The sequence below is a fragment of the Lepisosteus oculatus genome, chromosome 9 (genome assembly GCF_040954835.1).
Source record: "Lepisosteus oculatus isolate fLepOcu1 chromosome 9, fLepOcu1.hap2, whole genome shotgun sequence".
Taxonomy (NCBI): Eukaryota; Metazoa; Chordata; class Actinopteri; order Semionotiformes; family Lepisosteidae; genus Lepisosteus; species Lepisosteus oculatus.
The window spans coordinates 43,688,989-43,704,927 of record NC_090704.1 but is presented as its reverse complement, the minus strand read 5'-3'; the positions used below and the strand labels follow the sequence as shown (position 1 = coordinate 43,704,927).

The following is a 15,939-nucleotide window of genomic DNA, read 5'->3' as shown; positions in this document are numbered from 1 at the left end:
GCTTGCTGTGTTTACATTTTTGGTCTACTCGTGTGTGCACTCAGTCCTGAGTTTCAGAAATATCTTAATTCAAATGTAGTTTCCCACAAATTCCTGAGTCTCTCCTATAATTTGACGAGTGTTATTTCGGACTGAACAGCCCTTAACAGGCGATCAGTTAATAACGAACGACACAGGTGTGAATGACTCGGCACAACGAAGGATTGTTTTCATCCACAGAGGTTCAATTCAGCTGGTAAGAGTGCACACACGTTTTGAAAGCAAGGCTGGTTACAATTACAAATCCCATTCAATTATTTCAAGAGACGATTACTTTAAAAAAAAATTGTGCCCAAGCAGAAAACTGAAAGCAAAAAAAAAGTACACTTGCCCCAAAGATTCATTGCCGTAAAGATGTACTGTAATCGTGTTTCCCGAACATAAGCAGGATCGTAAAAGTCAAATATCCCCGTCTGATATTCAAGACGTACAGGCTAGTCTTAATATCAAAGGAGGTTTTGATCAGTTTCATTTTGTAGCTGGTGCTGTGCTTTTACAGCGAGTGGGCACTGCGCCCTCTTGCTGTATGAACTCCTATCGGATTCGGGGCTGAAGAAAGTGATTTTTTTGTTGTTTTGCAGGGGCACGTTGCAATTTCTGCGGGAAAGACTGCCGTGTTATCTCTCTTCACTGTTTCTCGAATAAGGGGACATTGTGCTGTCCAAACCTTCGCCGAGATTCGTTTATATACGTTATAGTCGATTCCTCAAACGAATTAAAGGAAGTGCGTCATACTGGGCAGCTGTACCGATCGCTGGCGCTGGCGTTTCTTTAAAACTTGTGCAGTAAACTATCGCGAATATTAGGCCTGTTTATATATTACATGTACCCAAAGGGTCAGAGAAACTTCCCAAGACTGTATCGTACTTACGACAGATTGGTACTTTCTATACTGTTTAACATATTCGCGAAAGAGAATCATATTGTAAACGTGGATTAATTCATTTTGAGAGACACCTGTTAAGACATTTCTCTGAGGGCTCTTAGCTTTACCCTATCACGCTTTCGAGAACAACTCCCGCAAAGCACATAATATACTTTTATAAAAGTATATAATATGTCGTTCATATCATGAAAACGTTTCGACTATAAGAAAGGGACAAAGAGGCGTGTCCTAGCGCTTATAGGGGCTGATTGAAGCGCTGTTTCCCAACCGCGCCGCTGGTGTAGTGGTATCATGCAAGATTCCCATTCTTGCGACCCGGGTTCGATTCCCGGGCGGCGCACAGTCCTTTTTGCTTTTTTTTTTTAAATCTTTTAAAAAGATTGAAAAAAGTATTAGTAAAAACACACATCATTTTAAAAGTTTATGTTTACTAATTTTTAAACGATTTTTACATGACATTTGAGATCTTTTTCCAGCTGCACGAACTAAAAAAAATGGGGTTTATGAACACGAGCGATTTTTATTATTATTATTATTATTATTTTAAATAATCCTCGATAATGAAAAGGCGATGTTATGTGGCACACAGATCGAATATACCTCGCGAGACGACAATCGGCAGCAGTGGAGGTTCACCAGCTCGGCGTCGGGTTGCTTAGCAACCCAGTAACAACCCGGCACACCGCTGCACTTTGGGGAAAAAGCGAAAGTGAGCTTTAACTAAGGGCTAGAAGACATCTTATTATCAAAGAGGACTACTCGACAAGCGATATTTACTTCATGATCACCAATCTTACTGCGCATTATTAAAATACTTTTCAAACTGTTTAAACGCCAAGCACGGTAGCTTCAAAAACTTTTTTTTTTAAAGCAGTCGTTTTTTATGTCTAAATAACAGACGTATCAGATCCAGACGGTATTTTACCGTGTATTCCAGGATTACCTTAAAAGCTACTGTATGCACACAGTTTGATGTATCTCCACACTCAAAAAAGGGGGGTTACATGTAAACTCAGGTAAGGTCAGTCGGTGTGCGTCTGTGAACAGCGGCAACCGAGATTAGAAAAGAAGAAGGAGGCAGCACGACTCTAGCCATCTGAAAGACATGAGGTCTTTCGAAGACAAGGAGCGTCATGAATTTCGGATCGACGCGGCGCATGAGCTGAGGTGCGGGAGCGGGGACTCCGCCGTCAGGTTTTGCGGCTCCTGCGAAGCCTGCAGGTTCAACTCCCGGCTGTCCGCGGCCACCCGCTGGTTCACCCGAGCCGGGGACGCCTCCAAGAGAAGGTTCCTTACGGGGCTCATCCTCCGCTGCCAGAGCCTGGACCTCCTGGTGAACACCCAGAAGGTTCTGCAGGTGACCCTGGGGAAAGATTTCACCTACTCCCGGTCCCGGGCGGCTCCCAGCCTGGACCAGGACTCCACCACCTGGAGCGCCGACCGCGCTCTGGACTCCCGGCTCCTCGGCAGGGAGATGCTGGAGACGTGGGAATGGTTCGCGGGCGGCAAATACTGGACCAAGGCGAAGTTCATCCTGGCGCTCCTGGCTCTGTGCGATGCAGATCTGGTGCATGTGCTGGGCAACCTTGTTCGGGTGCTTGTCGTGAGAGGGAAAAGGGAATCTTCTTCCAGACAGTGCGACCGCGGAAAGTCAGGTGAGCTCCCCTTTCTCTTGGTGTGTACTGGTGGTATCTCTCCTCCATCGCGTGTCTGAGGCAGGAATTACAGCGCATTGGAACAAAAAGGCAGCACAGGCTAATCAATGTATATTCTCACCCACTGCTTGATCGATAAGTTCGGAACAGCGCGTAAAAACAAAAAAAAACAGCTTTAAACCTTCGTGCTTCAAGTGGTGCAATCAGATACAGTATTTATACAATCTGACAACAAAATGAATGGAAACGGGATATGCATCTAGCACCGTCAGATGCATTTGCTGGGATAATCGTGGAAAGTCCCTCTGATGCGTTTGCTGTCTTTTAATTGATTCTAATACAAATGTGTAACTGTTAGCAAATGTAGTTAAAATAGGCGTAAAATTAAATGTCGGGGAATCGTGTTATAGGCAGGGACTGACCTTGAGGGTTAGACTCCCGGTGTTTCTTTAAAGTGTAAAGGTTGAATTTGGGAATATTTTCAATTTCAACCACCTTGCAAATCATTAAGAAAGAAAGATTCTGTATGCCACCCTTTAATCTTTTTGATGAGTGTTGTCTGCCAGATTTCTGATCAAAGATCTTGACTCCTGCGAAATTGACACACTTGGTTTCTAATGCTCAAGACAGGGAGAGATACATCTGTATCACCCTGGAAGTCACACCTAGTAGCCCTCTGAAGCTCAGCAGGAGTGAGCCTGGCCAGTACCAGGATGGAGGACCTCCTGGGAAAGCTAAGGTTGCTTAAGGCCACTATACTAAGGGACACTATACTGTAAAAACAGCGCCGTCCTTCAGATGAGACGTAAAACCGGGGTCCTGACTCTCTGTGGTCATTAAAAATCCCAGGACTCTTCTCAAAAATAGGAGAGGTGTTACTCCTGGTGCCCTGGCCAAATTTCCCTCTGGCCTTTACCAATCATTGGCTCTTAATAATCCCCATCTCTGAACTGGCTTCATCACTCTGCTCTCCTCCCCACTGAGAGCTGGTGTGGGGTGAGCGTATTGGAGCACTTTGGCTGCTGTCGCATCATCCAGGTGGGGCTGCACATTGGTAGTGGAGGGGAGTCCTCATTACCTGTTAAAGCACTTTGAATGGAGTGTCCAGAAAAACGCTATATAAATGTAAAGAAGTATTGTTATTAGAAGGAAAAAGTAAGTCATTTTGGGATATCAACTGCTTCCTGTTTCTAGTTACTCTATAATTTACCTTGTGTTGCAGGAATCGTCATTGAACTGTCTCCTGGAATAAATAATCTTTGTGTCTTCTTTGTCTCTTCTTGTGGTTTCAGTCCTGGAAGACCTGGAGGATGATTCCTCTTCAATCCCAGAATCCCATTACTCTTTCAGGTCCGAGGATCATCCCGAGCTGGAGCTTCTGATCCAGGCCAGTTCGGGTTACGAGCCCGTCACCATGGAAACACACACCAGCATCTGGGCCTTGGCTCCTGTGGAGACCCTGGAAGACAGAGACCCAGAGCCTTGTGAGTGCCAAGATGAATGAACCAATAAATGACCCAGAGTAAAACTCTTGGAAATGTTAATGCAAGGCAATGCACATCCCCTAGAAAAAACACTGTACCAGTGCTTCCAAAATCCTGGTCCTGGAGGAACACAGTCTACTGGTTTCCCTTTCAACAGGGGTCTAAATCTCTAGTGCTAATTGATGGCTTCATTGATTGACTTAAGTGTCTGTTTACACATTTACTTAACTTGTTTCTTGAAGTTCTTCGGTTAGTCCTGAGTATCAAACATTTTAGTTGTTTTTACAACTTCAGCACACAGAACTCTCCACAGCCTTTCCTAAGCTTTCTCGCCATTATCTCTGACTAAACAGGTTCTACTAGTTGATCAGTCTGTGATGAAGAGACAGGTGAGAATTACACTGTATCAGACACTCCCACAGCGAGCAGTGTTTCCTTCTGCGGAGGTCCAATGGGTTACATCTCAGACAGCACACCTCAACGAGGGCAGTTCTTAAACACTGAAATTGGTACAGGGTTTATACTGATTGCAAATCCCATTTGATCTTTTAAGAGCTGAAAACAAAGCCCCAAGTGTAAAGTTGGAATCAATTAGTCTGTGATTAAGAAGCACAAAAAAACAATCTAACACACAGTGATTCTCTAGGATCAGAGCTGGGAATCAGTGCACTACGATATGAAATTGTCAAATGGCAAAGTACAGTAAAGTAAATGCATGTCATATGCATCGTCAAGTCATGGAAAAATGTCATATACAGCACAAAGTTATAATAGATTTTCCTAAGCAAATACATCAGATCCTGTAGACAAACAGAATGGAATATACTTTGAGTAGTACTATATATATTATAAATTCTGTATATATTTATAAATTCAAAGTAAAAGGTCACTCTGATCTTTAAATTCAGAAGAGTGTATTTAATAAATCTCTGTCCTTCAGCAACTAGAGTTGAATAAAACTATATTTAATTTTAATAATGCCTGTGCTATAGCCTGTTTCTAAATGTCTATGTCAACATGATACTGGTTAAGGTCTCTCAAAGGCTGTGGTTGGAGTGTAGATGGCACTGCTGCCCAGATCGCTGCAGCAGTGCAGTGTGCCCCTCACAGCCTCCGTGCCGACTGAAGCCCTTCTCTTCCCCCGTCGCCTTCAGCTGAGAGCGGGCCGCTGGAGCAGAGTCCCTGCACAGGAGAGGAGGAGGAGAGTCACAGCCCTGGCCGTTTCCTGGAGAGTGACGAGGACCAGTCAGTATCGTCGGATGATCCTGCTCTCGTGACCCTCCCCAGCTCCTCCCAGTCGCTGTCGGGGGTCGGCCACTACAGGGACTTCATCCGCAGGCTCCCTGTCCACCTGGCCAAGCACATCCTCGGTGAGAGCTGGGGCGTGGGACAGCCAAGCACGTGCTCACTCACTCAGTACAGCTCCTTGGCTGGAAAAATCATAGCTGTATCGTCGATAAAAAGTCATTATGTATCTTGCTATAATACTGCTCACACTACTACTAACAACAATAATAGCACAAAAACATTCATACAAAATAAGTAAACAAGCCACCTTTGATTTTTTAATCATGCTTTTGTCAAAGAATTAATATCCAGAACACATTGATGTCAGTATTCAGGATTTACCGAAGAAAGGGTGCAGATATAACTTCTGTGAACCCCAGTCTATCTGGCCTGCAATTTTAACTTGCCAAGTAGTAAGTGCAGTCCCCTTCTGTCAGTGCTGGAATATCACTTAGCTGTCCACGATTCCCCCTAAAGAGACATCACTATCCAAACAGGAATAACAAACAATGTAATGGTGATGATCTGACAGTAAATTATTAGTCTCCTTACCACCCTTGCCCTACAAAAACACTTCCTGCAAGTGGTTTCTGAGGTTTTCACTCAGCAGTGGTTACAAACACCACAGCCTAGCAACCAGACAAGGTATTACACACAAGTATTCTTCAGCGTAGGTTTGCTCTTGGGTCTAATGTTATCATCCTGTTTTAGGCTTGATGACTGACATTGGAAACTTTAACAAAGTAACTGAGTGACTGCGTGGCAGGAGGACATATTCTGGTTGAGTACATGTTGAGAAAATACATCCATACAGAATATTAGTAATACTAGCTAGTGTTTGTGTAGGGTTTAACTTGCACTGCAAAACTGAGCTGTAAAATAAAGTAAGTGAGTTTTAGTGCTGAATCAAAGCTGTCACTGACTCTGCCACATTCATGCTTACAATCAATACTCAGGTAGGGCCTCCCAGTCATGTAATGTTTGGAAAAAATGTATACAGTAAAAGTGTTTTCCAAAAATGCTAGTTTTCTGTTATTTTTAGCTTGAAATTGTCAGAGAGAACAGTGCTGTATAGCAACATTAATTCAAGATACTGACTACTCTGTTTTAGCCTTCCTTAATCACTGATGTCTACAACAAACCACTGATTACCTTTCATGTCCAGCTCTGTTTTAAGACTACAAACAAAACTAGGTTTTTACAATGTCTTAAGGCCTTGAATTTTGTAAGTCAGAAAATATATAAATGTGTCTCTGCAGAGTGAAAGTGATTAAAAAAATAAAGCAGTCTATGACAGCACAAAGTGATTGTAACTAAGCAAACGTGTCATCCATTGTGTGTTCATTTAGGCAGCAGTGCACTGAGGTGAGTGCAGTGAATTCTGTAGTAGCACCCCTTTCTTTATACAGTATAGAGCTGTGACATCTTTCACCATTAGGAAATGTACAGTAATTCCTTTATCTTTATAGCATTGCATCTGGGCCAAAACTGGTATACAGTATTATTACTGGCCTTCTTTCATATCATCATGGTTTGATTGTGTCTGCTGTCTCTTCCAGGGCTTCTGGATAACAATTCCCTGGTGAATTGCCTGTTTGTGTCTCAGCACTGGCGGTACCTTGCAGAAGAAATACAGAAAGAGGTGCTTGTCCGTAGGACAGTGGAGAATCAAGCCATGATCCTGCAGGTACAGTCAACAGTCATGTTGTTGCACTCTTTTAAAGTGATTTTGCAGATATACACTGCAATAAACGTCCTAGATTTATTTTTCTTATCTTTGTGTTCCCCACTTTTATTGAAGGGAAAAGTTTTTTTTTTAATTCTGTTAAGGATTCCCTAAGAATTTAAGAAAGATATACAATACAATATTTCTCTTTGAATATCACCCCTTGTTGAAAAAATACTCAAACTGAGAAATTAATTTGATATTTGTATATGCTGTATATATTTCACTGTGTTCTGCATCTGCTTTTAAAATGACATTTGATTTTTGATAACCCTAGTTACTTTCTGTTTTCTGGTGTAGGGCACGTCTTCGTCAGGGGTCAGCCCTGTCTATGCTAAAATCCGGGATATCCCTGTTCCAATGACACAGGAAGAAAAGCTCACCATGCCTTTTCAAGACAGTAGTAATAAAATGAAACCAAAGGTATAGCATTGCTTTAACTTTCATCTTCTTAGCTCTGATTTTTTAATACAATGACCATGCAATATTTAGCCAAAGTCAGGTTAACTTCACTGTTCCTCATCTTTGCTCTGCAGGACAGAAGTGTAGAAGCTGCTTATGTGGGGGTTGAAACCAAAACCATCCAAATGGAAGAAAGAAATGTTTACTGTGGGACATACAACATCCTTGTATTGAATGAGAAGTAGGTGGTAGATTTACAATTTGAATTTTGCTTTGGTTACTCCATCTGAATATAAGATGAAGATTACTGTAGACTCGGGGAGTGTTCTCCATTTGGTTTTGGGTTACTTGAGACAAAGTCAAACTGCTGGAGTAGGTCAGCTGGAGGAGGTTCACATACTGCCGCCCATTACAAGTGACTCCCAGCTTGATTCCACCTACATGTCTCAAGTACCCCCATTCTATGGCGCTGTTTTTTTATTGCAGTCCCACAATTCCATTTCAGAGGTCACCGGCCATAAAAGCTGATTGTATTCCCCTCTCTCACAAACTGACTGGGTACCCTTGGGTTCACAGTGAAGATCCAAGCAGGGTGGCGCACTACAATGGAGGGAAGATGGTGGCCATCGGCTCAAAGGACAGGCAGGTCCGCCTGCTGGATCTGGCGAACGGCAAGGAGGTGCCTCCTCTCATTCACGGCCATGCGGGGAGCATCCGGGCTGTGCTGCTGTGTGAAGAGAGAGGCTTTGTGATCAGTGCCAGTTATGATCTGAGTATCAGGTATGCACACCTGTCTCTAAAACGCAAGCGATTGCCTGTGGAGGTACAGTACCAGCTGCTGCAAGAGAGCCTGAAGTGTGCTCGGCTTTATCCCAAGAACGGCTTATAGTGATCTGGCATTTAATAATAATAATAATAATAATAATAATAATTGCTTGCACTTATATAGCGCTTTTCTGGACACTCCACTCAAAGCGCTTTACAGGTAATGGGGACTCCCCTCCACCACCACCAGTGTGCAGCCCCACCTGGATGATGCGACGGCAGCCATAGTGCGCCAGAACGCTCACCACACATTTCTGAGATTTCTGAATCTCTGCTGCTCTGAGGGGAAATGTGGATAGATGTGCCTTTCCTACAGCCGGCTTGGAATCCCATGTTCAATATTTTGTACTTGCTTTTTCAAAACAGTTAAATTACATTCACAAGGATAATTAGCCACACCATGTGCCAGGGAAAGCCGGTGTCTCTAGTGTCATTTCATGTCTCAGTTCTGCATTTGTATTCAGTTTCTCACTTAAAGGCGGTTTCTCACGGTTTTCCTGGCAGATGCTGGAATTTACAGACTGGAGCCTGTATGAAGATTTTCCGTGGCCACTTAGGGACAATAAGTTGCCTTGATTTACATGGAAACAGACTGGTTTCTGGGGCCAAAGACTGCAAGGTCAAAGGTCAGACAAACAAATTTTTTTCGTTTTTTTTATTCTGAAGGTATAGCGGCCTCATAGGCTCTTACCACACATTCAAGGCTTAAAGAGAAAACATATTTCACTTATGGTGAGAGAAACTCCGACTTGTGCAGGACAAAGTACAGAACTATTTAGTTTTTCCAGCCTTCTAGTCTCTTTCCTTTGAACAAACCAGTGACTACTTTTATTTAGCTTGAGCACATAGCACAATGAACCAACTGTTTTCTAAGTATGCCCCAAAGAAAATGCAGATAAGACACACATTTTTAAAATGACAATAACAGCCTTTTGTTTTTTCCCTCTCGATTTACGGTTGAATTTTATAGTCCTAAGGCCTTATTAGAGCCCTGTGGAAAAGGCTAGCTTCAGAATTCATCCACCACAGCCGTAATAGTCAAGCTTTTATTTTGCACATCTAATGCTACATCTAATCTAATGTACAGTACGTGTTTGTTTAGCAAAGGTAAGTTTGTCCAAGGTCAAACAAAACATAGATCATAGTTGACCCTCTTGGCTTTTTGATGCAAAACTACCTGAAAGGACACTCTACATAAATTTCATTGAGGGGTGTGGATTTAATTACCCCTCTCTTCAATCCCATATCTGCTCATCTGTCCTTTTTGTGTTGATTTATTTTTCTAATGCAGTGTGGAACTTGCTGACTGGGAAAAATTTCACAAAGCTGAAGTTCAAGCACCAGGACCCCATCCTGTGTGTGAAGATTGATAAGAGCTACGTGGTTAGTGGCTGCAGAAAGGGCCTGGTCAAGGTCTGGCACATCGAGACCGGCTGTCTGATGAAGGTACAGACCTGTGAATGAGCACTGTGGGAGAAAACACTAATAATTCCTCACACTTCTACAGCGCTTTTCTGGACACTCCACTCAAAGTGCTGTACAGGTAATGGGGATCCCCTCCACCACCACCAGTGTGCAGGCCCTACATGGAGGATGTGACAGTACTGTCCCCACACATCAGCTCTCAGTGGGGAGGAGAGCAGAGTGATGAAGCCAGTTCAGAGAGGGGGGTTATTAGGAGGCCATGATTGGTAAAGGCCAGAGGGGAAATTTTGCCAGGACGCCGGGGTTACACCCATACTCTTTTCGAGAAACGCCCCAGATTTTTTAATATCCAGAGAGAGTCAGGACCTCAGTTTTATGTCTCGTCCAAAGGACGGTGGCTTTTTTTACAATACTGTGTCCCCATCACTATACTCGGACCCACAAAGACCAGCGCCCCCTACTGACCCCACTAACACCTCTTTAAGCATCAACCTTTGCTTTCGGTTGCACAGTAAACAGGGCCTGTGGCTGGAAGGTTGCAGGTTTGTATCTCGTGGCCAGCAGAGGAATTCTACTCCGCTGGGCCCCTGAGCAAGGCCCTTAACCCCAACTGCTCCAGGGGTGCAGTATAAATGCCTGACCCTGTGCTCTGAGCCTAAGCTTCTCTCCCTGTCTGTGTGTCTCATGGAGAGCAAGCTGGGGTATGCGAAAAGACAAATTCCTAATACAAGAAATTGTATATGGCCAATACAGTGATCTTATCTTATCTTAGTAGTTGTGTTGTACCTTTTTGCCATGACTGGCTGTGCCTATCAGCACACTTTCGCTCTGCTTTTCTACACTAGGCTGCTGTTGAGTGTTATTTCACAGGAAATAGAGCACTACCTAATGGGGCTTCCTTGTTCCAGACTGTGGAGGGCCACCAGGGTGCAGTGAAGTGCTTGTTCTTTGATCAGTGGCACATCCTGTCTGGGGGGTCAGACGGCTACATCATGGCCTGGAGCATGAACAAAGAGTTCCAGAGGTGCCTTATGGCTTTCAGGCACCCAAAGTGAGTATGACACTGCCAATTCACTTCAGATTGGCTCTAAATGGCCAGGAACTAGCTTTGTTTTCTCTATTTAAAACACCTGGGGACAGCCCAAATCTCTCCTCTTCAAAATTCAACACAAGCAGGCAGAAGCCACTGGGTTTTAGGCCACACACAAGGATGGGAAAAAAACAGTTTTGTGTAAAACTGTATAATAAGTGAGGATTCTAGGGATTTTGAAGAACTAATTCAGACAGCCATAATAATAATAATTGCTTACACTTCTATAGCATGTTTCTGGACACTCCACTCAAAGTGCTTTACAGGTAATGGGGATCCCCTCCACCACCAGTGTGCAGCGCCACCTGGATAGTGTGACACCAGCCAAGGTGCACCAGAACTCTCACCACACATCAGCTATCAGTGGGGGGGAGAACAGAGCAATGAAGAACCTTGGTTTTCTGTCTCATTCAAAGGACTGAGCCTTCTTACGGTATAGTGTCCCCATCACTATACTGGGGAATTAGGATCCACACAGACCACAAGGTGAGCGCCCCCTACTGACCCCGGAGGTCTCCCATTCAGGTACTGGCTAGGCTCACACTACTGCCAGTTGTGAGTTGGTGGGTGATTTAGCTGCTGGCAATAGCTATATAATTTTGGGCTTGCTTTCAACTTATAGACTTCTCCTTCAGTCTGGGGCTGTATCCCCTTTCTGATGCAGGTGGCGCTCACCAGGAGTATGCGATGGTGTATTGCAGGGAGGTGCAGTGTCTGGCGTTCCTCTACCTGCGGGTTGTCAGCGGCTGTGCAGACGGCAAGATCCGGGTCTTCAACTTCCTGACGGGCGACTGCCTGCGGGTGATCAAGGCCAACAGCCGGCAGAGCCCCGTCCTCTCCCTCGACATCCACAGCAACAGGTCCGGTGCACTGCTAGACCCCTCACGTCTTTCCCACTCGCTCGCTGGAGAGCTCGCCGCGGCTTTCAGATTTAGCCGAGGAGCCAAGGAATGACAGAAATATCAGCTTTCTCTTTCTGGCCTCAGCATTTCACGACAGGTTGTTCTTCACTCCCTATTCCTTTTAAAAGGCTGTCTCACCAGAAGTCCCATGACATGCATTTTTATAACGAATGATAAACTCTTACCCTGTTTAAGCAGATTTAAATTGTACACCTACTGTTTACAGCTTGGGTTTCTATTAACATAAATTATGATCCACATATCAGTGCACATGTACAACACAGCAAACTTTTACACAGATCATTTATGAGCAAGTCCATCTTTAAAGCATTAAATTCGATTCTTTTAAGGCAGTCTCACTGTTAACAGCCTTGCTGGGTTACATCTGCATGTATTTAGGTATAATGGGACTCAGATGGGGTTTGCCAGCTGGCCTGTCTGCAGATCAGTGATGGTGATCTCTCTTCCTGCTCGTCCTTTCAGCATTGTGATGAACACGAAGGCCAGTGTGCTGCTCTTCCAGTTTGCGGAAGTAAAGTGGGACTACTCCCTCACAGCAGAGGGAGAGTCGGACGCTGGGAAGGATAAGGACCGGACCTGGCCCAGAGGCTCCGCCCTGAGGAAACACCCCTACCCTTACGTCCGTGCCCAGCGCATGAAGAGGGTGGGGTCCACGAACAGGAAGATCTACCACCGACAGGCGGAGGACAGGGAAGGCCCAGGCAGTGGCCTGTCTCACCATGCCCGCAGCCTGTCCAGCCAGAGCATGCACGCGGCACACAGTACGCCCCTGCCCCTCCCGTTGGGCCTGATCACTCCTGTCTCTGAGCTCTGAGCTCTGAGCTCGTCCTTCTTCCCCCAGTCCCTAACAGGACATTGCTACGCTTCTAGTTTCAAACCTTTTTCATTCTTTGCGTTCAGAAAGTGATCTGGAAAAAGAAAAGTAAAGGGCCCCCATTCCTGTGTGTGGTTGTGTGTGTGCAGGTGTCCAGCGGGAGTCTATGAGGCCTGCGAAATGGAGTGAGCTTCCGAGCTACCGCCGGAGCACGGCCTACATCGACCTGCAGCCGGAGTTCATCGCCAAGCCGCCCTCTGCTTTGGAGCCTGGGAGGCCTGTCAGTGGCAGGAGCCCTGAGACTGGCAGCAGGGCCAGCCGGACACCAAAGAGACACAGCACTGCCAGTTCAGGTAGGCCGGGTCATTCACCCAGCCTGCCAGGGTACCTCTGTCAGTAACAGACCGCTTCTGGCCGGTAGAAAACATCTTTTAAGAAACTGTGCATTGTATATTTTTGCTCTTCAGTTGGGTGGGGTTACTGTAGTGTCAGCTTCTGGAAACAATGGATTTCCTCAGCTGTGAGAAACTATTAAGAAAGTCCAAATGAAACTAAGCCGCTCAAAATCTTGAATTCTGAGGACTTCCCTGGATGTGTGTGGGCAGACTTGTGCAAGTGCATGCAGTAAAATTAGGATTTTTTTTTTAAAGCAGAAAAATGGGTCTAGACCTACGTCCTTGATTTTAAATGTCACACTTTTTTTTCTCTCTCTTACAAAATATCAACATATCTGACTTTGGTCCTTTAAAAAAACTCTTTGAGCTCTTGTGTTGGCTCTTGCTAGGAAAGCGATCCAGCGGAGGTGGCGCGGAGGCCCAGCTGGCCCTGAGCAGGAGCGAGCAGTCTGTGCTGCAGCAGGTGAAGCAGAGAGGCCTGCATCACTCCATCAGCCCTGAGCACCTCCTTCTGGCGCTCGGCACGGCTCATCAGGCCCAGAGGTCAGACCCAACCAGCAGCAACACGGTGCTCAATGCCCGGGTCCGAGACGCCTGGGGTTCCCCTCCTGCCCCCCAGACAGCAGGGCATGAATCTGAAGCAACGATATCCCAGAAGGCTCCGCAGCCAAAAACAACGGACACCCGCAGTGCTCCGGTTCGCTTCCGGGAGGTGACAAAGATCTACACTCCGCTGGTGAGCAAAGGGCTGGATCTGAAGCTCAGACACTCTCTTCATGGGCACAGCGTCAGGTCCAGCCTCCCCAGACCCGCGGTGGTGCGGCCACAGACGGGCACAGGCCCGGGGGAAGCTGGGGCACTCGAGACGGGCAGGAGGAGGCCGCAGACCTCGGGCAGCGCTGGCGCCCGCCAGGCGGGCAGCCTCAGCGCCACAGCGGAGCGGGGCGCCCCGAGGATGCAGAGGATGCTGCTGGGTACGCCCTGCTCCAGCCCGCAGAGACACGTGAGGTTCGAGCAGTGCCCCGCGGAATCCGGCCCCAGCAAACACTACCCCGTGGACCCGTTCAGGGAGCACAGCGGTTTCAGGCTGCAGACGTTCACGCAGAGGCAGCAGAGCCAGCAGAATCAGGCCCGGCAGCATGAGGCGGCCCTCTCGCAGGAAGCCAGTGACAGGGACAAGCAGAGCAAGAGAGCCTGGCTCATGAAAGTCAAGGGGCTGCCTATTGGCGACTTCCTCAAGGAAGGACAGGTGTTTGCCCCCGAGCTGGGGCACGATAGCTACATATGAGTCGGCCTGCCACTTTCAGAACTGGCTTTACTGGTGCCAGACAAGGTCCTGGCCGGACTAGAAAAGGAATGAGAAAACGCAAAGTGAATCCTTAATAGGACATGTGTTTCGCCAATCATGTGATTACTCAACAGCTGCTTTTATAAAGCCTCGAGTGGCATTAGTGGCAAATCAAAATAATAATTCTATAGGAAGACAGAAACAGAAATGAACTTTCTATTCGAATGTAAAAGTATATTGACTGGCAACATCAGTATAAATGTCATTTTGTACATGTGTCTTTGCAAACAAATTCCACGATCCATAAAAGAAGTTTCCCCATTGTTCCAAAAAAGAAGTCCGTCTGTTTATTTTTTTTTCTTTCGTTAAAGGCCGAACCGCCGTTTTTTTAAGGATGAATGGGTTTTTTTTCCACAGATGAACCAGCACTGTGATACTTCCAGTTACCACACGGTGGAAGTAAAACTCCATTAACTCAAAACTGGCCAATCACTAAAAATTGCGTTAGAGACGAATGGACACGTTTATTAGTTTTCCATTGGAGAAACGAAACTTTTTTTTTCCGTCTATAAACCTGTCGAAAGAAACCAACTGATATTCGGAGCAAAACCCGTTAACCTGCCATTATGCACGCTCTGAGTCTCTATGAGACTGAACTCTCTGTAAAAGAGAAACTAAGGCGCAGGTTTGTCCATCTGTGTTGATCGATGGATGAAAAGCAGCTGCTTCCTCTATCATTATTAAACATTTCACTTACTGTTATAAACACTTTGCACTTATCGTAGTATTTCGAAACGCCCCGAGACCTTTGAACCTGGGGCTGTATGCTTTATAGACACTTCACTCCGCTGATGCGACTAGCTGTCTCTGTTTCGCTTCATGTCGTATATGTTGCGTGTCTCCCTTTCCTTATAAACCGCCCGCATTTCCGCTAATTGGAGTAAAAGAATGTCAAGAGAAGGTAGAACATCTTCCTCCATGTTTGTGAACTTGGACATTTATAAAAGGTTAAAGTGCTGCCTGCCCGTCCATGAACCACGCATTTCTTTGATTTATTTCCAGCGATCATGTCATCCGCGCACGTCGGAGGCTGACTTATGTGATGCTGAAATTATGACTTTGTTTTACTGATTCTGTTCAAGAGCGAATGAGAACGGGAAAAGAGCCGAATCAGGATGCCAATAAAAATGTAAGGGTGATTTATTATTATCAGTGTGTGATATTGGTCAGTCAGATAAAACAGCTTTAGATCCATTAATGCTTTTTAAGTTTAATTAATTTTTGGCACTACACAGCCAGGCCTAGACATTATTTTATGAATGTACCATATAATATACTGTAAAGGGTACAGTTATTGCATCAGATAGGGAAACCTAAGGAAAGCTGGATTAAAATTGTCGCACAAATAAAACATTTTCATAGCTCTGTTAGTCACAGTGTATTCCAATGAACCCCATGAATTGCTTTTCAGAATGAAAATTGGATGGAACATAGATTGTTGTATGTTAGAGCTGAATGAGGTTTCCAATACCTGTTTCCAAATCTCTGTAATTTAATACATGAACATACAACTTAATTAATTCTCAAAATGACATCTGGAAAAAGTAATGTTAATTGAACAGCATAGTCTCCCATGTTATAGTATAATTTGTGGTCATTTCACAGGTCAGATTATACCAAAGTTTATTATACATGTGACA

General features: G+C 45.2%; 1 protein-coding gene and 1 non-coding gene across 3 annotated transcripts; both read left to right on the top strand.

The window, feature by feature from the left end:
- The first annotated feature begins 1,194 nt into the window (after nucleotides 1-1,194).
- On the top strand, nucleotides 1,195-1,265 carry trnag-ccc (transfer RNA glycine (anticodon CCC)). The gene has a single exon. It is a non-coding gene; the product is annotated as a tRNA-Gly (tRNA).
- Nucleotides 1,266-1,605: 340 nt separating this feature from the next.
- fbxw10 (F-box and WD repeat domain containing 10) lies at nucleotides 1,606-14,869 on the top strand. Of its 2 annotated transcripts, none has more exons than XM_006635443.3 (14): nucleotides 1,606-2,580; nucleotides 3,873-4,064; nucleotides 5,219-5,434; nucleotides 6,911-7,038; nucleotides 7,378-7,500; nucleotides 7,614-7,720; nucleotides 8,056-8,259; nucleotides 8,809-8,930; nucleotides 9,596-9,750; nucleotides 10,638-10,780; nucleotides 11,521-11,679; nucleotides 12,205-12,503; nucleotides 12,706-12,909; nucleotides 13,341-14,869. In XM_006635443.3, the coding sequence occupies exons 1-14, from the start codon at nucleotides 2,031-2,033 to the stop codon at nucleotides 14,237-14,239; spliced, it is 3,501 nt and encodes a 1,166-aa protein (XP_006635506.2). In that variant the 5' UTR covers nucleotides 1,606-2,030; the 3' UTR covers nucleotides 14,240-14,869. The 2 variants fall into 2 exon arrangements, with proteins under 2 accessions (XP_006635506.2, XP_015211454.2); XM_015355968.2 differs by having other exon boundaries at nucleotides 2,318-2,580; nucleotides 3,931-4,064.
- The last annotated feature ends 1,070 nt before the right edge of the window (nucleotides 14,870-15,939 follow it).

Coding starts and splice junctions, on each gene's coding strand:
- fbxw10 (XM_006635443.3), top strand. CDS start 2,031: ATGAGGTCTTTCGAAGACAAGGAGCGTCATGAATTTCGGATCGACGCG. Junction 4,065..5,218: donor AGACAGAGACCCAGAGCCTT/GTGAGTGCCAAG, acceptor CGTCGCCTTCAG/CTGAGAGCGGGCCGCTGGAG. Junction 7,039..7,377: donor ATCAAGCCATGATCCTGCAG/GTACAGTCAACA, acceptor TTTCTGGTGTAG/GGCACGTCTTCGTCAGGGGT.